This window comes from Camelina sativa, chromosome 11 (assembly GCF_000633955.1).
Source record: "Camelina sativa cultivar DH55 chromosome 11, Cs, whole genome shotgun sequence".
Taxonomy (NCBI): Eukaryota; Viridiplantae; Streptophyta; class Magnoliopsida; order Brassicales; family Brassicaceae; genus Camelina; species Camelina sativa.
In genome coordinates this window covers 7,716,903-7,743,202 of record NC_025695.1, presented here as the reverse complement: position 1 = coordinate 7,743,202, position 26,300 = coordinate 7,716,903, and the positions used below count along the sequence as shown (strand labels likewise).

Sequence of the window (26,300 nt, the reverse complement as noted above, 5' to 3'; positions counted from 1 at the left end):
TAAAAAAACAAGTGGAGATTGTCGGAATCTAAGGAAAGGATATAGTTCTTGAACCACATAATAAAGTGGTCCACCATTTGTTTTGCAATATCGACACAAATTGTACGCCCTCATCCTTCCATTACCGTTAGTTTTCTTTTATCATCATGATCTTTAGACCTCAACTCGTAAATACGAAATTCATGTTTTGCAAATTATCAAAAAAAAATTGGCAACTACTCCGTATTTGCTAGTCAGCCAAAGAGAAACCCTACAGAAATGTTTAACTTAAAAAAACGGTTTTTCAAAAACCCATTGATGGAGAACAGAGCCCTTAAATGGTAGTCCACAATCCCAAACCCAAACACAACAAGCTCTTTAACACTAACGACCAAATGTGTATATTTTTGTAATGTATATCGTGAATATACATTAGTTTATCACAAAGAATATATAGATTACTAATAATCGACAAAAGTAACATTATACATAAGCAAGTTTACAATAAGTGTTTGAGTGATAGTAACTAAGTTGCTTTTTTGGGGTACTCTCTTGGTCCAAAAATTGTGGAACCAACCCTGACATTGGTGCTTCCCATTTCAATCTGCAGTTCCATAAGTTCAAAGAAGCATAGTCAAACATCATCTTCTACAGTTGTGGTTCCTTGGATGAAAGTAAGAGAACATTCAAATGATTCTATGCCAAAGATATTATGAGAGAGACAAAGATATTACCGCTTGCTCGAAGTCACCCGACATGCCCATGGACAGTTCAAATTGATCCTCAGCCACTCCAAGTGCCTTGCACACATCAGCTCTACAGTTTGAAAGTGTCTGTCCCAGTTGAAGGGGGAAATAATAAACCTTGATAAGTAAAAAGTGTGGAAAGAACCCGCGAGGGTTTTGTCGCGGTTGTAGCTAGAACAATAGCCTTATATATGATTACATGTACACGGATAGAGTAAAATCAGTGGCATACCCTGAAGTTCTCTGGAGTAGACGTATAGTCAGGCATCCCAATAGTCATTAATCCGGAGAATACAAGATTCGGACAGTGGAGTTTCACATGTCTTGCTAGCTCTACAACACTGGAAGGTTCGATTCCAGATTTTGCTGCACCAGTTTAAAGAACAAACAGTTAGTCAGCCAATGGACGAAGCAGGACAACCACATACCAATTTACAGGACAGTATTGGAAGCTCGGTGGAAAAAACACTCACACACTTCTCCGCTTGTATTCACTTGAACCAAAACCTTTAGTGGATGTCTCCCAAGGTTAGAAACAGCTCGATCAAGATGGTTTGCTACCTATATAATTCGAGTCAAATCAGTCCAAAATGTTGCACCAAAATAAAACATCAAACCAAAACCTCTTAGCAAACTCAATTGCGCAACATAACTCTGCTTTCTCATCACTCTAAATCTTAAACTATCTCACAGAACTGCTAGTATATGTTATGAGTGAAGTTATATTACCTTCTCGCCATCAACACCATGAACCATTGCCAAGTTTGGGACTCCAGCTGCAAACATTGGATTAAAACAAAAAAAGAGAGTTTCACTTTCACTTGACCCCTAAATCAACAGTAACAATTCACTCAATAAAACTTGGAGAGTCATTATGTATTCAAAGATAATGGGAAATTTAAAAAGTCACACTCAATAGCGTTTTGGCTTTGTTGCTCTGCAAATGCCCCACGAAGTGCCACTCTATATCTTCGGGAAGCTACATATCAAACAAAATCGAACGAGAAACTCGTCACCATCAAAGTATGAAGGAGAATCATTCGAATTCTGAACTGTCAGTTTGAGACGCGATGTTCAATCTAAATTGGTGAACCTGTGGAGCTTTATCGATGATTTCCTGGACGTAATTCTCGCCGAAGCAGCGGTGGCCTGCGTCGTAGATTTGGCGGATAAGTGAGACCGGTTTAGTCTTCGAGACCGCAAGGACCCTAACCCGCTCCGGATCTCTTCCTACTTGCTCCGCCGCTTTACGAGCCCTCAGAATGACAGACCGGAGAGCAGTTGCGGCGGTTGCCTCCACCGCTGGAGCTGCCATCGCCACTCGTTTGTAGGAGAACGCACGCCTTGGCAATTTGGGCTATTTTCGGAAATTAACAATTGTGCCGGGTCACAATTTTTTCCCCACGTAATTAAATTAGTTTATGGCCTTTTTACGATATTGTGATTCACGACGGTGTCCACAAATTCATTAATGATTTTGATTTAAGTACATATCAAAAATTAGTTAGGACTTTTTTGATATTTGCATAAACTAAAAATCAAAATCGTATATTTTGTTTTTATACCCGTTCAAAACTTTATGGGATTCAAAATTACATAAACCACTTATTCATCCAACTGAGATTGGACATATATTGTAACATCCATTGTAAATAGTTCAACTTTGTTTGTAATTATAGAGATTTAATTATGTACTATATATACGCGCGCCCCGGCCCTTCTCGTGTGATGGATCAATCATTCACGCGTAGTTACATAGACCATAGACGCAGAACTCGCCGAGCGCACACAGATTGTTACACTGTCCACAATGACGTTTGTCGTAAGCCAAGTAAATGCATTGCCCGCGACAACATGTTTGTGAGAACTTGCATTTGTTCTTACACGCGCCACAGTTCTTGTCGTCGTTGCTCACGTCTATGCACTTGTTGTTGCAGCATGTCACCGTCGAGTTGCTTCCTCCGCCTCCGTTGAGATTACATATTTCAGGGTCCTTGTTGCAATGGTCCGCAGCGTTAGGGTTTCGCTCGCCTACTTCCTTCTGAGCCAAGAACCGACTTGGCCTTATAGTCAGCGTAACCGGTACATCGAAGCTCGTGTGCTCCACGTTGGTGGTGGTTGTGGTTCTGGTTGTGATGACTGCGATTGTGATTGCGGTTGTTATTGCGATGGTCACGAGTAGCTTCAAGAGGGCCATTTTCTTCGGAGCTTTGGGGTTGTGTGTGTGAAAGGGAGAGAGAGAGAGAGATTGTTCTTCTTTTTTTCTTCTTAGAGAGACTGTGAGAGAGAAAGAATTGAGATTGGTGAGGAAGGAGAGGATGGAGTTAGGGTTTATATATAGTTGTCGTCAAGTAGAGTTGACGCAGGAAATGCGGTAACAAAAATGTTGTTAGATATTTATTTTCCGTTTAGGTTTGCAAGTATTTTTATGATTATGTGTGTTTTGTCGATAAAAAATAAACAAATAAAGGAAACAATTAGAATACAAACTATGTGCATGTATACATTGTTATGGTGCGTGCATTACGCTTACGCCTCTAGGAATGAAGAAGAAATACAAAAAAAGATATGTATTAACATGAATACATGATGAAACCAGTTGACTACTATACTTTATTTAGTTGCTAGATGAACTTTTACCGCATGAGATAATTTTAATCCATCTCCCCATTGGCCGACCTGAGGTAATTGAGGCGAGTTGAACGGAGAAGCAAAGGCATCCAATTTTTTTTAAATGATTTTTCTTGGTAGCGAGAACCAAGAAACATTGATTTTTCTTTCTAATAAGGGCAAAATTATTAGACAAGCCAGCTTTAACTTGTGTATTAGAAAACACGTTCCTCCGTGTTTAATCAGCCAGCAATACAATTAATCTATATATATACTTTGAAGATGAAAAGTTCATTACAAGTTTGAAAATATGAATTAGTGCGCATGCAACACTACGTACGTTAACTAATGAAGTTAAACTACGCTCCCGTTGACACGAAATGGTTCTTAATTAGCTTTTGACTCAATTTTATCATTCACGTTTTTGTATTATACTACTCAGCTGGAATAGGTCGTGTGTTCATCAAGTATTATTTTCCATCTATAACATAAACAGTTCAGTATATAAAACAATTTTAATGTAGTATTGAAATATGGTTCTTTTATATATAGTTTATAACAGATTTTAAAAAAAAAATTGACAAGATTATTATTTCTTTCATAAAATTGAACGATCAAAAGTAAGGACAAAACAGTAGAACAAATAGATTGATTTAAAACTTTGTTTGTTGATTCATCTAATTACTTCAATTCTTTTAGGATTGTGGTTCTTCATGATCTATAATTAGTTTCTCAAATTTTAAAAAATTAATTAACATGTGTTATGACAAATTTTAAAAGTTAAACTATAATGGTGAGTGGTCAGCAAGTCAAATGGTCAACTCTTTTCTCGCATAACACTTCAACTTTACGGCATTAGAGTCAACATCATTCTTCTATTGGCTGTATTCTGGCCTCTGCAAATTACACTGTACGTCTACATATTTTATATATTGAGTTAATTACATTATCACACGATGCGTAAACTCTTTTTTTACATACGAGAAATGCTAAAAACGTATTCTTAGTCGGATACGGAGTATGTATAAATAATTTTAATATATTGAAACAAACAAATGTACGACAAAAACATTTCATAGCTTCCATTCTTCAAGTCTCCCATTTGAACTTTGCTAGATTTTTTTTTTTTCCAAGTATTTTCATTTTATATAGAACAGAGGGATACATATTACAGAGCAGTGGAAAAAACTCCACTAAAACACAACCAAACTGCTGAGAATTAAAACATTAAACTGTAAGTTACATCAGTAGAAACAGCATAATCAGCTACTAATTCAAACCGATGCAAAATATGAAGAACCAAGGAGATTTCATAACTCTCTCAATAAGACCATACTTCCAATCTGAGACTGTAGTTGATCTTATAGCTTCCATCATAAGCTTTGGTTATGAGAGGTTCTTACACATCAAGCTGCATCCTTCAGAGACTTAGTAACCGAAAAGTTCCAAAAAGTAATCAGTAGAAGATCAACATACTTTTCTTTTATGTCTTTTATCTTCCCAAAATACCTATCACCAAAAAGAACAAACGATCCTAAAACTATACAAAGATCATTATTCTAGAGAGTTGGAAACAACTAAGTGCAACTTAAATAATCAAGACCTTTTCAGAGACCACAATCACCGATCTCTGTATCTAGCACCCGAGGGAAGACATTCAAGGAGGGTTAGAGGGTATTGGGTAAAACTTGATTCCAGTAACCTTGCTACGGAGACGAGTATTCCTCGCCTGGTCTGTATCAATCTCCTTTCTTTTTTTCCTTTTGGAACTTTCTCCTACTTCAAACCTGTTTTGGGTTGAGAAACTTTGACTGAATTGGATCCCATGGACTCCTTGATATCAGCGAGGTTGCGTATAGGGTGCATAACAACAGTTCCTTCTTCATTGTTCATAGGAGAGGGAGGTCGAGGAGGTTGAGAGATAGGCGAGTATGATGAAATATCAGAACTCTCAGAAAGCTATTCCTCCGCTTCATGACTATGGTGGTTAGAGTTTTGACCTTCCTCCCAAACAGGGACCACATGTTCATCATCTTCGTCTGCCGGGTTAACCGGGGGAGCCAGAAAGGTGTTGAAGTTTTGCTCTTGTATTATACCAGAAGCCATTGCTTCAAATACAGAGCATGGTAGAGAAAAAACAGAGAATGAAAAAGTGGAAAACATCTCAATAATTCTCGACAACTTTGCCTTACAACATTACACACAATTATATAGAGTGCTACGGTCGTAACCGTTCGATTAGTAACGGAAACAACGCAACTTTTAACCTACACCTATTCATGTAGCATATGACCGAACTCAATTACCACTAACAAAAGGGACAGAATCGAGTGTGATGATTTATCCGACTGCAGTTACTGCAGAGCGTGAGCTTTTCATACTCAAACCCAATCATGGCTTTTTCTCCAGATTGAAAACGAACACATCTAAAAAAACGGATTCTATCCGTAAAGATAATTATGACTTTAACCCGAAGAAAGGCAATCTGATATGTAGTGTCTTCATTGAAACCGAGTTCAACAACATCTCCTAGAGTGTTAGCTATAAAGCTTACAGTTCTTTCAGAAACATATGGCAGAGGGATTCCACGTAACTGAACCCAAAGGTCGATGAAAGTAAGAAAATCTTCGCGGGGGAAGTCTTCCCATCTCTGTAACGCCACAAACCATTCATTATACAACCAAAGTTGTGCTCGCAGCACTGACACCAGGTCTGCTTCTAGTTGAAAACGAAACTGAACAAAGCTGTCATCCGGTATACGGCCATGAACTCTCGAAGATACACCCCATAAGCGTGGTAACTCCTGAATCACACCCTTCAGCGGTTGATCTCTTAGGTTCAGGGGTTTCCCAATCAAGCTCAGTCTGTTCCTAGCCAAACCTCGAGCATAGGCAGAATGAGGTATGAACAGTTCAGGATCATCCCGACCCAGAACCATGTATTGGAGGTCATTCCAAATTTCATGAGGCATGATGGGAGAAAGAGGAAAAGTAGAAAAAAGAGGGAAGGTACAGAAGTGAAAAAACAGAGAGCAAAGGGCTCTCTTTTCAGAAAATCAAAAAGTCAAGGATGACGACATCTGGGAGCAAACCAAGAAATAGCTAGCAAAAGGAATAATCACTGTATAAAGCTCAAGTAGCTTTGTCGTTTGTCTTTGTCGTTTGTCAAAAATAATAATATATATAGGATTACTTTGAAACGAAGAAAGGAAAAACTTAAAGAAAGAAGAAGAAAGATATTTGAAAAGAACACAAAGATCTTATCAAAACAAAGACCAAGGAGGACGATGATCATAGAGCATGGTCACCGCAGAAAAAACCACGACTCGAGGACTTTTGTTTTTGCCCAACTTAGAATGCTAGAGAGGATATTACCTATTTACCTTTACTAATTAAAATATACAAAAAGAAGAGAAAGAAACAAAAAAACTACCCAGAAGTGTAGGAATCCAAAATACGTCTCTTTTCCAGATCAAAGAGACCTTTTAACCAAATTGGATAACCGCAGACAACATAAGAAGTCAATCTTATGTCAAGCGTCACACTTTCTGCAATCAGAAGTGCTCCAGAATTGCAGTTTTTTGGTTCAAAGAGGAGAAACCAATTAGGTTTGTGACTGGCTAAGATAAGGAGAGGAGACATATGACTTGCAATCACTGGCCATTGAAGTGGTTTGTTCATGGCCTTTATAATCTCTAAAGTCGTAGCAGCAAAAGTGACATGCTCCATATGTAGACTATTCATACTTTCCAATGCCCATTCCCAACTTTTAATTTTAGCATCAAAGACAGATCCTACTTGAGCAAAAGATCGTCGACTGTGTAAAAGAACATTCCCATCAGAGTCTCTGACAACTCAGGAAGCACCAGAGAGAGCCAATCGTTTGTGCCAAGAAAAACCTACATTGCATTTCACTTCATTAGAGAAGGGAGGTTGCCATGTTGTTACCTGCAGAGGTGAGTTGAGGTTGTCATTTAGATTTAACAATTGTGCAACATTCCACTCGGAGGCCGCTTCCCCAGCTTTCTGAGTTAAATGGATAGACTCATGATGATATCCATTAAAGAGGAGGGAATTCCTGTTTTTCCATAGATACCATATGATCCAAGCAAACTTCGACTTAATCTCATTATGAAGTGAGACACATTGCTGTAGACTGAAAAGATAATGCAAGTTTTCGAAAATTACATCTCCAAAACCCAGCAAAAGAGATGGCACATTAGATAAAGCTCATACCTGTCTTGCTAAATTTTAAAAACTAGTTTGAGGGCCCATATCAATATTGGTTTTTCCCGACCCTTTATTTAACCAATTTATAATTTGAACTGGTTTCTTAACCTAGTGTATTATATTTATAATGGCCCATTTGTTGATAATCTCTGTTAATTGACGAAACCTAAATCATAACTAATCTTCATAAGTTATCTGATGATGAATTTGATGGATTAAAAGTTGAAAACCAAAATCAATAGTCTCAACTGGTTTCAAAAAGTTAAACCCCTTGTCCTATACAGAAAATCTTATTAGATGGGACTAGAGGTATCAAAACTTTTTAACTTCGAATGTCACTTTTGATTTATTTCACTAGTTATATACGTAATTGTGTTTATGTTCTTTCTTTTTGCTGTGTGTTTAATTTTATAATCAAAGCTTAATTCTTTTGACTGCTAAAGCATCGGCAAGGAGTGAGTTTCCTCAATTCATATGGCCTTTGTTAGCTTACATATATTAACTTTAGTTAGATTGATTGCGGTACTCATCGTCATATGGTACTTAAAAACCGTCACAAAGTAGTATAGCAACTAAAAAGCATATCAACCAAAAGAAAGAAAGAAAGAAAAGTATTTGAAAATTGTAAACCAATCTAATCTTGCTTTATTAAAGGCCTTCTATTTCTGAAATAAAACAAATCTATACCTGACCCTAAACATAAGTACTAAGTAAGCAATACGCGTAGTTTTCATGAATTTTATTTTTATGTCTTAATTAGTGTTCTATATGTAGACTTAATCTTGCGGTTAATAAAAGATGTCTACATTACACACACTCAATATCGACACACACCAATTTGTCCAAATCACATGCATGAATCCGCGTTTTTCATCCAACCCACAAAACTCCCAGCTTATCATCAATCAATCTATCCATAACCGAATAAAAATAAAAATAAAAAGTAAACTCTGAAGTCCAACTGTATTCTCGGAGCAAAAGCAAACAAGGAATAAATATTGGGATTCCCAGCTTGCATTCTAATTAAAGACATTGTCACCTGTATCACATTACGATTCGACCACACATTTTTCTTCTTTTTTTTTCTTTACAGCCGCATAAACACACATAAAATAATTACTTCTTAACTTTGTTCAAGTTAAACCCTCTTTTAAGTAGGCTGGAACTGGGTTAATCTCGTTCCCACGTTAAAATGGTCTGTAACCACGCGCCTTCGTCACGTGAATGTTTCATGCGAGTCTTTTTTTTTTTTCTTTTCTTTTCTTTAAAAACTCGTTATCGGAGGATTGAAGTAACGGCGCCGTCCACTCTGGCTTCATGCCGTCAAAGCTGTCATTACCCATTCCTATTCCGCCACGTACAGCTTGTTTCACGCACTTGTTTTATCACAAGTAATGCTTACCAGATTTCATCTGTGTGCGTTGCCAAATATGTACGTATCTGTGTGGTTAGTGTGTGTTCTTTGCAATTAATTCAAAACAAACTCCTCGATTAAGTATATTACACATTAAATATATACAGATGACTCAACATGCAGCTGTTGGCAACATTGATAAAGTTTGCACTTATTGACAAGTTTTCACTCACAAGATGATCTTGCAGTGAACGTCATACCATACTCATTTTGGCGATGGCATATACTTTCGAACAAATAAATTAAACCATATAACTGCTTTTTTTAATAAGCATGGTTGTCATTGGTATGGATCATGCTTAAATATTTGCAAAATTCAGACTAAGCTACGCCTGTCATAAGGTTCAATAATTTTGGAAACTTTGAATATTAGATTAAACTGCTGTAAACAGTAAACAAATTGTAATATAATTTATCCAAATATAGGTAAAGTGAAAGATAAGCTAAAAGTAATAGAGCTTCATAATTGGTGGAGAAGAAATCAAGAAATCAAGAAATTAAGAATAAAGAATGTCGTATTAGACTTTGAACCAAAGTCCCATGCCAAAGTCACATACACACACACTTCTACAAACCCAAAACACATACATACATACATAAAACTCATATATAAGCTTCTTTATTTACCCATTTGCTTAAATAATTCAACATCTCTTATTCATCAAAAAAAAATTCTCCCACTCTCTAAAAATTCACATCTACTCTGTTTTCTTTTTTTTGCTCTGTTCCTAGTTCCTAATATGGAGATGAATTGGACAAGAGGACCAATCATAGGTCGAGGCTCCACCGCCACTGTCTCTATAGCAATCTCAAACTCCGGTGAGATCTTTGCTGTCAAATCCGCAGAGTTGTCTTCCTCAACGTTCTTGCAGAAAGAGGAATCGATCTTGTCCACATTGAGCTCTCCTCACATAGTCAAGTACATAGGCTCTGGTTTGACGCGTGAGAACGATGAATCGGTTTACAATATCTTGATGGAATACGTTTCTGGCGGGAGTCTTCACGATCTAATCAAAAATACCGGCGGGAAGTTGCCGGAGCCGGCGATAAGATCATACACACGACAAATTCTCAACGGTCTGATGTATCTTCACGAGAGAGGGATTGTTCACTGCGACTTGAAGAGTCAGAACGTGCTGGTCGAGGAGAACGGCGTTTTGAAAATCGCTGATATGGGTTGTGCTAAAAAGGTTGGCGAGTCTGAGTTTTCCGGCACACCGGCGTTTATGGCGCCTGAAGTTGCTCGTGGTGAAGAACAGAGGTTTCCGGCTGATGTGTGGGGTTTGGGATGTACGGTGATCGAGATGATGACTGGATCAAGCCCATGGCCGGAGCTAAACGACGTCGTTGCTGCAATGTATAAGATTGGATTCTCTGGTGAGTCGCCGGAGATTCCCGTGTGTGTATCGGAGAAAGCTAAAGACTTTCTGATGAATTGTTTCAAGAAAGATACAAAACAGAGATGGACAGTGCACGAATTGCTTAAACATCCTTTTCTTGACGACGAAGAATCTCAATCTAGTGAGTGTCTGAATAAGAAGACTTCATCTCCGAGCACTGTGTTGGATCAACGGTTTTGGGATTCATGTGAAGAAGTCTCGAAAAGTCATTTAATTTCGATGGATCATGAAGACCCTTTTGCTGGTTACACGGAGTCATGGGATTCACCGGCTGATCGGATCAAGAAACTCGCCGGAGATGAATTTTTAAGCTTACCGGATTGGGATAGGGAAGACGACGGCGGGTGGTGTCAAGTGAGAGGGGACGAACATGAAGAAACCGAGGAATGCGACGGGGACCAGGACGTGATTTGCGTTGAAGCAACGTCGTCGTCGACTGAAGAAGTTGGGGATTTGAATTCGAATCAAGACAGCTTGTTCTTGGAATATTCCTCTGACGACATCATTAATAATTTCTACTCTAATGTTGCTATTCAAGGAAATTTAATTGCATTTTATTATTTTCGTCTTGAAGATAAAAATGTACCTATAAAGAATGTGTTTCGTACTACTACTAATGGGAATAGGAAAAAACCATTTGGTTTTCAAATTGCTAGCTCGTTTTTATAAAGTCATAATAACCAAGTCTGATGAGCATTGAACCATGTCCATGTGTTTACAATGAAAGAATCTACACTACATAAATTACTCAATATTTCATATACGACAAACATATGTCATAATAGACGTTAAGGTTATGTACTAGTAGTCTAGTACTAACGATTTTTAGAGACTATTTTACGTACGATACGACTCTACAAAGGCAATATAATTCAAAACTGTACATCTTTACAAAGTTGGAAATGGAATAGATGAGATTTGACTATAGATGAAGTCTATCTAGATTTGGTCCAAAATGAAACGTACGTATCTACAGACTACAGACGACGTCTATAGTTCCGTACAACTTTTGGGTGTTCACCTAATATAACCGCATAGGTACCCTGTTATGTGAACGCAGACGACTCTTTCTTTGAGGTTCATGATCAAAGTCGGCGTTTACTTACTAAGTTGGTCAGCACCCAAGGGCCAAATACATAATTGAAGTAAATATAGCGGATTAATCCTTTTAGTCAACTTCCACCGTCTAAAATCTAAAAACACATAGACACCGACACTGACAATTTCGTTGGTCTTGATAGTTGATAGTTCTACTGCACTACCATCATTTGAACATTCTTCCTTTGACACCAATTACCTAACAAAGCAAATGAATTAAAATACAAAAAATAAATATCGCACAATTTATTAGGTACCGTTTGTGGAAATTTGTTGTAACATTAATTATATATTTTCCGTACTTAGCCAAAGACAACAAACAATATATGAATTTAAGAACACCACTGATCAGTACTAGTATAATGAAAATCTCTGGACGACAAAAGCTCTCACTTTCACTTAGAATAAATGTATTGTGTATAGTATAAGTACTTTTCTTTTAAAATTGATATAAAAAAATATTTAATGGTTAATTTTTTGTTTCCTTTTTAAATCATTAAAACATTGATCTTAACTGTTGAAAGCTAATTTACAAAACAAAAATGAAACAATAATAGTATTACAAACCATTTTCTCGTACCATATCATTTGCCACTATCTTTAGTACATGTCATAACCGCATTAACATATAGTTTACCTACAAAACGAAAAACTAATCACAGGTAGAAGAAGGTCGTTGTGAAGGGTTGATGCTGGTGATTGATGACTCAGTGCTGATGTCGTGATGACTTTATCATGCAACGCAGGACATACCAAAGAGTATTTGTCATCTCATTTTTTTTTCTTTTCTATTTGAGTAGTTAGTATTGGTTTGTAATAGTGGTAAGTGGTGAATGCCCAAAATTAAAACAGTCTGACTAATTTTTCCACAATTATTATGGTAAGAACAATTAGCCGGTTAGAAAAACCATTGCAAACAAATTCCTTGGTGAAACTGTACCTACTATAAGTTTTCTTTCTAGTTGTTCATTTATCTAACCAATAAAATTATGTTAACATTATACAATCCAAGTACAATTGTTTCAGTCGTTCCAAAATCTACATCAAAACTTGAAGTTATATACGACGTGATTAATGTCTTGTGAAACTATTACATCACATGGTACTAAATCATTATTTGAGATAAATTTATTAGAGATGAAAAGAGTTGACTTGAGAAAAATGATGGGGAGAAGAGTTATTGTTGGCAAACGCAGTCAATAACAATATCATTATATATGAACCTCTTATTTTGTCATCTTATGTTCTGATCATCTTTCATGCCTTCCATTAGATGGCTGGAGAGTAGGTGTATTATATTTATATACCCTTATCCATTCCAATATTAAAACTCATTTATTATCAGTGTTTTTATTTTATTTTGTGATCATTTATTTATTATCAGTTTATAAACTGGTAGAAATTTTATTTTATTTTTGTTGTTGTTTCTAGTGGCTCTTAAATATGTACTACTATGTCATGTATGTATGTAATATATTATATGAAAATATAGAATCCCCTTTATAATAAAATGGAAGTACACAACATTGTTTTGTAGACTATATAATTTTAATAAGTTGATTACAAATAGGTTATACCGAAAATCTTAAAGATAATATTCTAAAGAATCATATCATCTAACTTATCATATTAATTTTTTTTATTAAATTATTCATCAAATAAAATCTTTTGATATCTAACTTAACATATTAATTTCTTAATTATCATTATACTTCACCTCTCATTTTTATATATGAGTCTATTTTGTGAAACAAATAAATTATCATATTATTTATTATAATTAAAAAATAGTTTTATTTTCGGATATACCATAAGTTGAATTTTTAAAAACAAATTCAATATATAAAATATTCAAATTTTACTAGTATTATTCTGTAAAAATAATATCTATTGAATTAAAATTTTTATTGAGTAACGGATCAAATTTTGAATATTTAAATTTAATTTCATATATTTTTGTTGAATTTTATAATTTAATATAATATAATAAACTTTAAATAATTTATTTTGAAATATTTTTAATATATTGACACTTGATATAAAAGTTAGAAACTATAAACACTCTAAATTGATTTATTATAGCAATGTCAATGATATGAAAGAATTTCAAGAAACCAAGTATATTAAAACAAAAAGTATAACAATATATTAAATTACTCATAATATAATAACTCGCTTTTTAAAAATTAAATTTACAAAATTATGTCTTATAATGACATTCAAGTCATGATGTTGAATATACATTGTTGAAATAACTTCACATATATAACCTAATACAACATATTAAAATTTTATTTTAAAATATAAAATATACAAAATTTTGTATAAAATAAAATTTAATCATTGTTATAGCACGAGTACTTATCTATAATCATTAACAATATAAAACATACAAAATATATGTCTTTTTTCAAGCCATTATATTTAGCATATAATTTTATTGCATATAATTTTATTGTATAATATTTTACTAAAAAACTTTTAAAAACAATCAAATAAATTATATTTTATATTTTATATGAAAATTACAATAGGAAAAAAATGAATTTCAATCGGTGCTCGGTCTTAATCTAATAACTTGTATTTAAGTATTTCACTCTTTGTATTTGGTACGTGTACCTTCATTATTTTAGCAAGCTAGAGATGTCGAGTGAAGTGAAGCCCAGGCCCATTATATCTGTTAACGAAGTTTATAAATCGAAGTGAAAGCCCCTTTAATATATTTGAAACGACGTCGTAAATAGAGTGGGTTAGTGTTGACCAGTGTGGACGGAAGGGACAACCTTTTGAAATAGCAATCGAAGAGAGCTTCCTTCGCAGTGAGTGAGTTTGATGATAGCAATGGAGGCTACGGCGGCGCCATTCTCCTCAGTTATCTCTTCCAGACAAAACCTTTCCTCCTATTCCCCTTCTTCGTCGATTCGCGTTTCTTCTCCGACTTCTTTGTTCCTCTCCCGGAAGAATCTTGGCAAATTCAAGTATCCGAGAAGCCTCTCCGTCCGTGCATCTTCTTCCTCCGACTCTGGTATTTTCTATTGTTTATTCCTGTTATACTCCATTCGATTTGTTTTTTTTTTATTATTATTTTTTTATATAATTATTTTATTTGTCTCTGTGGTGAGTAGTTGTGACTTTGCTTGACTACGGAGCTGGGAATGTTCGGAGCATCCGCAATGCTCTTCGCCATCTCGGGTTCACCATCAAAGACGTAAGGGTTTTTTTTTTTTAATCTAATTTTTATTTCCATTGTTTCTCATTTTTCAATCCTGGGAAATGTAGTCAATGATTGGGGAATGTAGTGATCTTGTAAAAGCGTCGTTAGGCAAAGACTGATATCAACTTTGTAAATGTTAGGTTCAAACGCCAGGTGACATTTTGAATGCTGATCGACTCATATTTCCTGGTGTTGGAGCTTTTGCACCCGCCATGGATGTACTTAACAAAACCGGGTACGTATTACTAAGCTCTGTGGATTTCTCTTTACATTGATTGTGTATCAATTACCACGAAGTAGTTTTCTTTGTTAAGTAGCCCAAGGTATGAGGTCTTCTTATGTAACAAATCTGTAACCACATCTCATGCTTAAATCGTTTAAAGTGCTTTGTATTCTGAGATGTTCATAGCTTTTAGTTGATCATGTTTTGTCTTGTTCTTTATATGCGATTTTCTCGGTTCTTTGATTCAGGATGGCTGAAGCATTGTGCACATATATTGAGAATGACCGTCCATTTCTAGGCATATGTCTTGGGCTACAACTACTTTTCGAGTCTAGTGAGGAGAATGGACCAGGTTTACCTCCATTGCTCCACTTCATATTATATATATTCTAGAATCTTTCCGTCAGTACATTCAATATGATCTACTTTATGGTATCATGTATTTTTGTGGTGTATTTTCTACTTAAGCATCTGTATATTTGTGTTAGTCAAAGGTCTTGGTTTGATACCGGGAATTGTTGGACGCTTTGATTCTTCTGCTGGTATAAGAGTACCCCACATTGGCTGGAATGCTTTGCAAGTGGGCAAGGATTCTGAAATTTTGGATGATGTGGGAAATCGTCATGTATATTTTGTTCATTCGTACCGCGCCATTCCGGTATGGATAATAATCTTGTCTCTTTTTTTCTTCTGTCATTTTTATTTACGGACCTTTGTCTTGCACTTCTTTTGCGTGTATTCTGAAACTTCAGTTCTGTAATTGTTGTAGTCAAATGAAAACAAGGAATGGATTTCGTCTACGTGCAACTATGGTGATTCCTTTATATCTTCCATTAGAAGGGGAAATGTGCATGCAGTCCAATTCCATCCCGAGAAGAGCGGGGGTATGAAAGTTTCGTCTAGTTTACTTCATCTCTTATTCAGAGTTTATTTTCATATGTAGTCTTGTACTAATTCTGAATCTGGAAATTTTCAGAGGTGGGGCTTTCTGTTTTAAATAGGTTCTTGCATCCAAATTTACCAGCGACAAAGGTAGCTTTCACTCTAACCTTACATGTACAAGGTTCCTAATTTTTTGGTGTCTAATGGAAACCACATTTCACTTGAAGACAGAAGCCAATGGAAGGGAAGGCTTCAAAACTTGCAAAGAGGGTAATAAGCTTTTAATATTATTACCGGATGTCTGTCTCCTCCACAATTGCTCTTAACTATTATGGTAGGCAGTTTTTCTAACTATTCTTTTTTCTTTAGGTGATTGCTTGTCTTGATGTCAGGAGTAATGATAAAGGAGATCTTGTAGTAACTAAAGGGGACCAATATGATGTGAGAGAGCAATCTAATGAAAACGAGGTCTGTGAAAATTGTTGTTTCAATGTCTTATTTTGAGCTGTGTTCTACTGTTCTTTGTGAAAAAATGAAACACTGTTGGTATCTGAATGTACTCGATACGTCCATATCTTACCTGAGAATTTTCGATTTCACTAGTTATTCTCATCGGAAACAATAAGCTCTGGATTTATAAACTTTTCTTGCGCAGGTTCGAAACCTTGGCAAACCTGTCGATTTAGCAGGGCAGTATTACAAAGATGGTGCAGATGAGGTATGCTTTAACAGTACTGTATATGTTCGTGTCGCAATAACAGGTTAATAGCTCCAAGACTCTTAATTTAGATTTGATTTGGCACTTAAACATGCTGCTTGTGGTTTGTAGATTAGCTTTTTAAACATAACTGGATTCCGCGACTTTCCGCTAGGGGATTTGCCAATGATACAGGTACCTAGTTTTTTTTCTCTCGTCAGGATTGAAGTATTACTTCCGCACCGTTTTCTTTCTATCTCCGATTTATATCACTTCCATGCTTTATAGGTGTTGAGGCACACGTCAAAGAATGTCTTTGTACCACTAACTGTTGGAGGTGGTATTAGAGATTTTACAGATGCTAGCGGCAGGTACATGATAAACTTTTCAGCTTGTTTCTGTGAACATTTTTGTGCAGGGATTATGCTCGTTCTTTCCTTTTTTTTTCCTGCAAGGATGTTGCCATTTCTATCCTCTACTCAATATAATATCAAGTTACAATGGGTCAGGTACTATTCAAGCTTGGAAGTTGCTGCTGAGTATTTCAGATCCGGTGCTGATAAGATCTCCATAGGAAGTGACGCTGTTTATGCTGCAGAGGAGTTTGTGAAATCAGGAGTAAGCTTGTACTCGCCTGTCTAATTTATCGAAGTTCTTGTTCATGATAGTATCTATAACTGACGGGACATTTAATCCCCTTTTCCTGTTTTCTTGTAGGTGAAAACAGGGAATAGCAGTTTAGAACAAATATCCAGAGTTTATGGAAATCAAGTAATTGTTACCCAGTCCCGAACAATTGGCTTTCTTTTTTACTTAAACCCCAGCTTGCAAAAATTAAAGGATGCTAGTTGCTTTAAGAAGGACATCAATATCTTAGTTACAGATGGAGTAAACAGTTAACATATTTTTGACTGTTTCTTATATCCTCTAATTTTGTGTGAAGTCGGCAGCAGCTTTTCACTTAATCATACTTGATAAGAGTTTTTGTTTTCACAGGCAGTGGTTGTAAGTATAGACCCTCGTAGAGTTTATGTGAACCATCCTGATGATGTGCCATACAAAGTCATCAGAGTGACTAACCCAGGTATGCTGGTGTTATCACCTCTAAACGAATATGATGTAGGCTGGTTTATTTATATCATGCACTAGTTTGAGCGTTCTCATGCATTAAAAGTCCAAGGCAAATATTCTTATTGCTATGAAAACCAAACCTCTAGTTTCCTGAAGGACATGATATGGTTCATCTTGCATCAATCTTATTTGAGCTTTTTGTCGTTTCCTTGAACTATACTAAGAACGCAGTCGCATTGAATATAGTTTCTCCATAAGTTTGCATACAAATGGAATAACCTGGATTTAATCTTGTTGGTGTTAGGCCCTAATGGGGAAGAGTATGCGTGGTATCAGTGCACGGTAAAATTCCTGCCACCCTTCGCACTATATTATTGATTTGCCTCATTCCTTGACTACTGGTTCTCAACTAAAAGGTCAGTGGAGGACGAGAAGGTCGGCCTATTGGAGCGTATGAGCTTGCTAAAGCGGTTGAGGAATTAGGTGCTGGTGAAATTCTATTGAACTGCATAGACTGTGATGGTAAGTACACTCGAAATGTCCTTCGAAACTTTTACTTGGTTTCATATCTGAATATGTGAATACGAACCATGAAAGAAAAAAAAACACACACAACCACTTTAAAACCTTTTTGGTTGAGGAGTTAAGATCATTGTATGCTATATAATTCTCTCCTTATGATACCTTCCTTCTTTCCGAGTTTCAGGTCAAGGAAAAGGATTTGATATAGACTTAGTAAAGTTAATCTCAGATTCAGTAGGAATACCGGTGATCGCAAGCAGTGGAGCAGGCACTCCCGGACACTTCTCTGAGGTGTTTGAGAAGACAAACGCATTTGCTGCGCTTGCTGCCGGCATTTTCCACCGAAAAGAGGTAACCTATTTTACTCTTGTTAAAACCCTTAGCTAAATCTTACACCTCGTCTGGTAACACTATTATTCTACCGTTTGTATGAAGGTACCAATCCAAGCTGTGAAAGAGCACTTACAAGAGGAGGGCATAGAAGTCAGGATCTGAGAATTTTTGGTCTACGTGTTACCATTATTCATGTCACATTCAACAGGAAGTTCAAATCTTTACCTTCAATAAGCCAAATAAGTCGGAACCATCGGAGCTCTAGCAGATCTGAGTGATTTTCTCTTATAGTTGATTTCTTTTTGTCGAGACCATGATAATTTCTTTTCAAGATAGTATATGGATTTTATGTTTTATTTCCTTGACAGTAAGAAAGCATACAAGTTTTCGAAAATATATACTTTTCAGTTCTCTCGTGTAAAATGTTCATTTCTATTAGTGAAGGAAAGAAAGCATACAAAATTTTCTCTCGTCTAGAAAAAATGAAGAAATCTATTGGTATGTTTTGAGTCATAAAAGATCATTCAAGTCGAAGAAAAGGGTATTTTATTTGATTTTATTCAATCAAAATTAACATATGTGTATCAAACTCTGTAACAAGTAAGAACTTAGACACTGAGGCCTATTCTCCCCTATCGGGCAATACCCCCCAGGAACTGTAAAGAAACTTAAAAGAGAAAAATTGTTGTTAACCCCCAAACGTTTTAAAGACACTGCAGGTCTATAACTGGCAAAAAGCCAGACACTTTCTGGCTCCTCAGAACCGACTTTTTTCATATGTCAAGAAGAAGCCTTTGTGGATCCTCCACAACATCCTTGACACGGCGCAGGAAGTATACAGCCTCTCTCCCATCAATCAGCCTGTGATCATAAGTAAGTGCGACGTACATCATTGGTCTTGGCACTACGCTTCCTCCTACCACCATTGGACGTGACACAATCGAGTGCATACCAAGAATAGCAGACTGCAAAACCGCAAGTTGCTTTTAGTTAAATAAACTTGTTCCTGATAGAGACCCGGTGAGAGAGAGGAACTGTAATTAAACCTGAGGAGGGTTAATGATTGGAGTGCTTATGAGACTTCCATAGACACCACCATTTGAAACGGTGAATGATCCTCCAGCCATCTCATCTATCGATATAGTTCCTTCATTTGCCTTCTTGGCAAGCGAGTTTATAGTTTTCTCTATCTCGGCAAAGTTCATTTTATCAGCACCTCTTATGACTGGTACTACAAGTCCCTGGAATAGAGACCACAAGAAGAAAATTTCAGCCTCACATACATGATTGCAAGAAGGATGCAATTTAGCACAAACCAATGATCCCTAGAGAATGTGACCTAACCTTAGAGGTACCAACAGCGATACTGATATCAACATAGTCTCTGTATATGATATCATCCCCGTCGATAACTGCATTTACAACTGGTTGATGCTGGAGGGCGCTAACGGCAGCCTGAGACAGATAACAAAGAATTTGCATTATTTGTTTGTTACTATTTGACTCTGGCATTGTATAAATCATATCGAGAAAAAGTTAGTAATGCATACTTTAATGAAGCCAGACATAAGCCCCAATTTTACTCCATGTTTTTCATAAAACGCATCCTTGTATTGGGATCGGAGCTTCATCAAATTTGTCCTACACGAAGAAAGGAGCTCCATAGTTAGCAAACAGCATCAAACTGACTAGTGTAATTCAGAGCACCAAAAGTACTCGCATAACTGTATAGACATATCAACATGGTGGGTCTTAGCTGTTACTCACATATCAACTTCATTGAAAGTTGTCAGCAATGCGAAAGTATTTTGAGAGTCTTTCAATCTAGTTGCAACCCGTTTCCGAAGTCTTGTCATTGGAACCTGCAGTGTTGTTTTTGATGTCATTCACCAATCATGTTACTGTAAAACTTTTAATTACGGAACAAATCCAACTTTATATTAACCTCTGACCACAGTCATTTAAAGAATGAAAAACAGAAGTAAGATTGAATGAGAGATTTTGCATACCCGTCTTTCTCTTTCCTTAGGAGGAAGCTGGGGTTCTTTAGCAGACTGTTTAGGTGGTGGTGGCGAGGACGGTGCTTTGGGTTTATCTGCGACAGGAGCACTTTCCACTTTGGGCTTCGGCTTATCTTCAGCAGGAGGAGAAGGTTTAGGCTCAGAGGTCTCTGCTACCTTCTGAGAGGGGGCATCATGAGATACAGCCTCAGACTTTGAAATAATAGCGACCTTGGTTCCTGGTTCTACAGTATCTCCTTCCTTGACTAGAAACTGCATTAAAAGACCAAATCAAACAAGTTTACTCAATGTAGTTAACCATAGACACCAGAAAGAGGACAACAGTAACGAATGAACACAATACACAACACACATAGCAAACATGCTTACCTCTTGAATCACACCACTTGCGGGGCTAGCAATATCTATTGTCACCTAATGCAGAAAGATGAATCAAATAATAGTATTTGAAGAAGTTAACCCATAATCTACAAAATGTCTTTAGATAAAGAAGAAAAAAGTAAAAATATTGATACCTTATCAGTTTCAATTTGTGCAATAGCCTCATCAGCCTCAACTCTCTCACCAGGTTCTGAAAGTTAAACATCAGATGAGCCACCCAAAGAACTTTTAGATATATATTTACACATCAGAAAGAACCAGAAAAGACAATGCAAACGAGAAACTTACTCTTAAGAAAGTTTGCTAAGGTGCCATCGGTGATAGATTCCCCCATATGCGGCACAACAGCTTCCACGGTATCTCCTTCAGTAACATTAACAAGAAAGCGTGTGAAAAAACCCTACAAATCCAATGAAAGCTACACTAACAGGAGATTTAAGACAGAAGTTTCATAAGAATATATATCAGAACAACTGTGAGCTCCTGAATTTCTTCTACGCAATCATAGGTTCCAAATATGGAAAATCTAGTACCTCCCAAATATGGCAGACCTAGTACCTAAAGTGAAAGAGAGAAAGAGCTCAGGTAGAACATTCATACCACTTTCAGATGAAAAAGGCTTGACCCATCTTTGCAGGGTAGAGGAACCTGAGCTCGATAACCTCGAGAAGCCTGAGTTCCCTGCTAGTGGGATGCAAACAAAAAAACTAATAAATCTTAAGAAGCTAGAACCCCAAAGTCACATTAAAAAGTTGTACTATGAAATACCTGAGAAAGCAAGGTTATGAAAGCTATGAGCATGAGTTCCACGATGCAGTAATGTCTGTTCAGATTCTCACATATAATTCAAATGAAACTTTATTAGATTATTCATAGAAAAATACAGCTTTCGATTAAAGTTTGAAGGTACTTAAAAGAAGTCAGAATACATAGAAATCTGATCATACGATTCAAGATCACATAACACCGACTTTAGTAATAAGTTTGATCATAAATTTCAAAACCATATAATATCAACTCAATTTGGGATCAGAAAATATGGAAAAACAAAACGTACCCCTGTGTCTGAACCTGTTAGCAAGCTTGGAGAAGATGCCGCAACACGAGAAGAAGATTGCAGTGATTTTCCGAATAACTGATACAATATAGAGAGAGATAAAAAGTTGTCACATTTGGATAGAACCGATCAATATTACCACCAAACGAGATANAAAAAAAAAAAAAAAAAAAAAAAAAAAAGAGCACTAACCGAAGGAGAAGAGCCTTTAGTGGCAGCTCTCCTTATAACAGAACGCAACATCATTGGTACCAAATCTTCTGTTTTAATCCTCAACAACCCAAGTCGGGAAAAATCATCAGCAAATGGAAAAAGATTACAAAAAGGATGGATATTTAATCCTCATCTATAGTTTTGTCACCTAAATGAAGAACCTTTACAAACAAAAAAAGTTTTTTTAAAAAACCGAACTCAGATTCATATTTTTTTCCCCCTGATTCAGATATTTCTCGCTACAGAAAACAAAAATAAATTGAGAAAGAGTCAGACAAAATCTAACCGCAAGGATGGGGAAACCCAGAACAACGAATCAAGAAGTTAGGGTTTGGATTTGGAGAATCGAGAAGATCGGGAAACGCATATGACTTTTGAGCAAGTCACCGGAATATGGCAAAAGTTCGTAAAAGGCTTTGTACTGTGATAGACACGTGTCCAGCTATCATTCGTTTAATTTTTAATTTATTTTATTGGCACAATTTTCTTAAAGTATGGAACCTATGTATGAACTATGAAGTAAGTTGTACAATTTTGACTAAAGAAAAATGTGCAGTTGATTTGAATATATGTTCTATTCAATATTGTTGTTTGTAATTGGTCTATGCCATCTAGAATTAAAACATGTAGACAGTGCAACCATCGGCATAGACGGACAAAATTAAAAGAGACAATGAAGCCATATGATCTAATCTTTTATTGAATAAGTTTTGTGTTCCTAATATTACACACACACACACACAAGTACAGCTATTGCTTCACCATAATCATGGCATAAGACAAAATGAACAAAAGAAGCAAAATCCATAAAGAAAATGAAGAAGAGAAGCTCAAAACTTGGATATTTTAAGCACGAAGGCAGAGAATACGCCTCAGTGCAACGACTCTGAAGGTGTGTGCAACGACTCTGAAGGTGCGCTCGTGAGGTCTGCATTTTCTGTGTGCAAAGGACTCCAGACCTTCAGAGAGATGAAAAAATCATACAGAAACAAGAAAGGAGGGCAAAAAGCACCCTTCTCATCTCAGTTCACAAGATACATACATACATACATATATAGAGAGGGTGTTGAGCAGTTTGGGATGTGTGTCTATACTACAAAGTGTCAAAAGCCGATTTGTCTCTGGACTCTTCTTCCTCAATGTGTTTCTTTTGTTATTTTATTCAGAAAGATGCAGCCAAGAGAGCATTTGGGCCTTCTCCACACCTCCGATGAACATCCTTCATCCGATCCGCTGATCTACAAATCCCACTGCAGCTCCAATCGAACGAGGCAACACAGATGTTGCCCGCCTGAGCCTTCCACTCACAATCTGCAGTTTCTCATTTGATCAACATCTGAGTTGATCAAACTTTCATACTTGGAAATAGTTAAGGGAACTTGAAATTATTACCTGTTGTGCCACAACATAGCCTACGGTCATCTACATGCTCCACATCCAATCCAAGAAACCATGATCCTAAAGAGACATCCTCATTCACGTACTTGTGAAGTACGTTTCTGTATACACAAATTTGTCGTTGGTTAACACACAGTCAACGTATGAGCATATACACATAAAGAAAATTAGCTTGTGGGGAAAAACTCACTGGTTTATCGATATGTAAGACGCTAATTCCCTTGAAATTGCGTAGAGCTGACCCGTGGCATGGCGGAAGTATTTGTTACCCTCTTCTCCAAATTTCCAGTACTCGGGTTCATGATATCTCACTCCTCTAACAATGGAAACAACGGAAATTTCAGAGAGAAATGAAAGTGAGACAAAAATTGAAAATGAGAAGTGGTCTCTTAAAAGGTGAATGAAACTTACTTCTGAGCAAGAACAGGTCCAGATTTCATGCAACCAATATAGACTCGGGGCTTCATCCGGTACCTCGCTAATTCTGCTCCGAGCGTGGCTGCAGAAATATCCGTAAATATAAGTGAGCAAAGGCGCAAACTTGAGATGACAAGAAAACATAACAGTTCAGAAAAGAGTAAGAAGGGTTATATTCACCTATATTTACATGCACATCATCATCGACTTTCACATAGAAGTCTGCATCCCACAATGCAAAAGCAGTGGTAAAGTAAGTTTTAGTCTTTGCTGACAGCTCGAGATAACCTTCAACATGATCCTGCCCAAACAAACTTAAGACTTTAAAAAAGGAAAGCCGGGATATCGATAAAATATATATGCCCTGAACCTGTCCACAACAAGTATAACTCCATAAGAAACATGACCAGCAAAACTCTTACCAGCCTCAAGAAGTCTCCATGTTTACTTTCTTCAGCTTGAATCGCTCTATCAAGAATTCCACCGGGAGTGGCACTGCTCACAAGAAACACTCGATCAGGAAATATATATACATGAATCAGCCACGCAAACAATTCTTAGTAGAAGTTTTACCTATGACCTATTACAAACCGCATCACGATCCCTTTCTCTTCCTCGAGCTTCTTTCTATCCTCACCTAAACAAGACGTATGTTCAGTCCCAAACATTATACATAAGGCTGAAAAAACCGCTGCTTAGATGAACATACCGGGAGGCATCCAAGTAGCGCGAACTGAATCCCTGCGCTTCCTGCTGCTAAACGCGGTATTGACCCCAACAACCATGAGATACTTTCTTTTGGTAACAGTTTCAGGGAGCTTAAAATCATCAGAAACGGGTGAACCATTCACGATGGATTCTTGTGCAGCTCTTGCAGCTGCCAAATCTGTTTCTAGATTTGAAATCGTTTTATCAAGCGTTCTGCATAACACCATACAAGCAAAAACCAAAAAGCTTAACGCGAAATCAAGATTAAAAAAATATGAACAGCTTAAGTAAGTTCCATATCATATATATATTTAACTTACTGAATGGCATCTGGACTCTTGTAAACTTCTCCAAGGATGTCTTTTGATTCACGCTTCAAACCCTTCTGATAAGCAACTTAGGAATCAAGAATTGCTCTAAAATCCATGAGTATAATAAATTCACCTTAGAGTAGAAAACTTACTTTTGATGAATCACAGTCCTCTGACTCTAACCGCATCCGTTCATCTGACGCTACTGTGTCCCTTGATACAAGATTGGCTTCAGGCTCTGGCCACATTCTATCAACAACATACACAGTCAGATTAGAGCACAATTATGGGATCACAACAGCTTGTGACATTCAGACGAAAATGTAGCACAAAGATTTGATTTTTGACTCTTTCATGAACTACAAATGCATCTCAAGTATATATAAAGAATATAACTTTTGTAATTTTGTCTATAAATGCATTGAAACAGGAAACCTTAAAACACATTTCCCCGAATATATATTTCCTTATTAATAGATATACAAAACTTTTACAGCATAAATTCTCAAAAAAAAGTCGTTAGATTTACAAATCTGGGAGAAAATTTATCCCACCGACAGTCCCAAATGATCTTGTAAAACAGAGGAAACGAAATACAGAGCAGCTGTTTTTGGTTTTACCTGTCGGAGAAGAGGATTCCCGCGCAGAAGAAACCGATACAGAGAAATAAAGTCCATTTCTTGGAAACAAAACTCTTTGAAGCAGAGAGCTCTAATCCTCCTCCTCCTCTATGATGCTTCAACGACATTCTCGTGTGTATATTTCTTCTACTTACGAAATCTATCGAACCCTAAACAAGAAAAAAAACTCTCAAAGAGTTACTAAACATGGGACATCCTCCATCTCAAGACACGACGACTCACCCCCACGAGTCTACTACCACAAGTCAAGTCAACCCAAAAGACCAAAACTTCTCAGTAGTTTTTCAGATCCAATAGATCGAGATACTTTTTCTTCCTCCTCCTCGGAAACGAGAATGCAAAACAGAGAAAGTATAGATTTTGATTTGAGATTGATCCTATGAAAAGAGACGAATGTATGAGAAAACGACAAAGAGAGAAAAGCCGTGGCTTTGGTGCGTAGAATTCGAAGCTGCAAGAAGATGAATCGAATCTTTATTTTGTGTTTGGGGATAATAAAAATTATATCTTTATTTTTTTTGCTTTATTAGTTAATTTTCACTTTAGACTTTAGAGTAGTAATAATATCAGGTAGATTGGATTAAGAGCAATGTTTTGAAATCTGACGCGGATTGTGAACCTAGCTCTCGGGTCACTGAGCCAACCGAGTTTGATCACGGGTTAATTGAGTAAAATATATTTAATATATTTATATAAAATAAATATTTTAATAATATTATAAAAAATATCATGTTT

The 26,300-nt window shown here is 36.5% G+C and overlaps 7 protein-coding genes across 11 annotated transcripts; 2 read left to right on the top strand and 5 right to left on the bottom strand.

The window, feature by feature from the left end:
• On the bottom strand, window positions 357–2,130 carry LOC104722244 (proline synthase co-transcribed bacterial homolog protein). Its single transcript, XM_010440385.1, has 7 exons — window positions 1,819–2,130; window positions 1,638–1,704; window positions 1,455–1,501; window positions 1,199–1,286; window positions 958–1,091; window positions 714–812; window positions 357–583 (listed from the first exon to the last, which is right to left on the bottom strand). Exons 1-7 carry the CDS (start codon window positions 2,038–2,040, stop codon window positions 506–508), a joined length of 735 nt encoding a protein of 244 aa, XP_010438687.1. The 5' UTR covers window positions 2,041–2,130; the 3' UTR covers window positions 357–505.
• On the bottom strand, window positions 2,467–2,922 carry LOC104722243 (stigma-specific STIG1-like protein 1). Its single transcript, XM_010440384.1, has one exon. The coding sequence runs from the start codon at window positions 2,920–2,922 to the stop codon at window positions 2,467–2,469; it is 456 nt and encodes a 151-aa protein (XP_010438686.1).
• LOC109127241 (uncharacterized protein At4g02000-like) lies at window positions 4,508–6,273 on the bottom strand. Its single transcript, XM_019231787.1, has 3 exons — window positions 5,649–6,273; window positions 5,355–5,443; window positions 4,508–5,294 (listed from the first exon to the last, which is right to left on the bottom strand). The coding sequence occupies exons 1-3, from the start codon at window positions 6,271–6,273 to the stop codon at window positions 5,112–5,114; spliced, it is 897 nt and encodes a 298-aa protein (XP_019087332.1). The 3' UTR covers window positions 4,508–5,111.
• LOC104727728 (mitogen-activated protein kinase kinase kinase 2) lies at window positions 9,614–11,047 on the top strand. The gene has a single exon (XM_010446806.1). The coding sequence runs from the start codon at window positions 9,719–9,721 to the stop codon at window positions 11,045–11,047; it is 1,329 nt and encodes a 442-aa protein (XP_010445108.1). The 5' UTR covers window positions 9,614–9,718.
• LOC104722242 (imidazole glycerol phosphate synthase hisHF, chloroplastic) lies at window positions 14,249–18,875 on the top strand. The gene is made up of 19 exons (XM_010440383.2): window positions 14,249–14,501; window positions 14,602–14,684; window positions 14,831–14,925; window positions 15,162–15,265; window positions 15,402–15,571; window positions 15,683–15,797; window positions 15,890–15,945; window positions 16,027–16,065; window positions 16,165–16,263; window positions 16,451–16,513; window positions 16,625–16,687; window positions 16,781–16,863; window positions 17,002–17,110; window positions 17,210–17,263; window positions 17,489–17,576; window positions 17,868–17,905; window positions 17,980–18,085; window positions 18,270–18,436; window positions 18,521–18,875. Exons 1-19 carry the CDS (start codon window positions 14,309–14,311, stop codon window positions 18,578–18,580), a joined length of 1,785 nt encoding a protein of 594 aa, XP_010438685.1. The 5' UTR covers window positions 14,249–14,308; the 3' UTR covers window positions 18,581–18,875.
• On the bottom strand, window positions 18,942–22,524 carry LOC104722241 (dihydrolipoyllysine-residue succinyltransferase component of 2-oxoglutarate dehydrogenase complex 2, mitochondrial). Of its 4 annotated transcripts, none has more exons than XM_010440380.2 (14): window positions 22,377–22,524; window positions 22,070–22,148; window positions 21,878–21,955; window positions 21,589–21,643; window positions 21,421–21,504; window positions 21,109–21,183; window positions 20,955–21,010; window positions 20,809–20,853; window positions 20,428–20,691; window positions 20,186–20,280; window positions 19,969–20,059; window positions 19,763–19,873; window positions 19,465–19,659; window positions 18,942–19,383 (listed from the first exon to the last, which is right to left on the bottom strand). In XM_010440380.2, the coding sequence occupies exons 2-14, from the start codon at window positions 22,121–22,123 to the stop codon at window positions 19,192–19,194; spliced, it is 1,395 nt and encodes a 464-aa protein (XP_010438682.1). In that variant the 5' UTR covers window positions 22,124–22,148; window positions 22,377–22,524; the 3' UTR covers window positions 18,942–19,191. The 4 variants fall into 4 exon arrangements, with proteins under 4 accessions (XP_010438682.1, XP_010438681.1, XP_010438683.1 ...); XM_010440379.2 differs by having other exon boundaries at window positions 22,070–22,137; XM_010440381.2 differs by having other exon boundaries at window positions 21,421–21,501; window positions 22,377–22,523.
• On the bottom strand, window positions 22,765–26,058 carry LOC104722239 (probable beta-1,3-galactosyltransferase 4). 2 transcript variants are annotated; one of them, XM_010440377.2, is made up of 11 exons: window positions 25,545–26,058; window positions 25,077–25,173; window positions 24,934–24,998; window positions 24,615–24,826; window positions 24,479–24,542; window positions 24,328–24,400; window positions 24,086–24,206; window positions 23,900–23,987; window positions 23,679–23,804; window positions 23,483–23,589; window positions 22,765–23,401 (listed from the first exon to the last, which is right to left on the bottom strand). In XM_010440377.2, exons 1-11 carry the CDS (start codon window positions 25,670–25,672, stop codon window positions 23,253–23,255), a joined length of 1,230 nt encoding a protein of 409 aa, XP_010438679.1. In that variant the 5' UTR covers window positions 25,673–26,058; the 3' UTR covers window positions 22,765–23,252. The 2 variants fall into 2 exon arrangements, with proteins under 2 accessions (XP_010438679.1, XP_010438680.1); XM_010440378.2 differs by having other exon boundaries at window positions 24,934–24,995.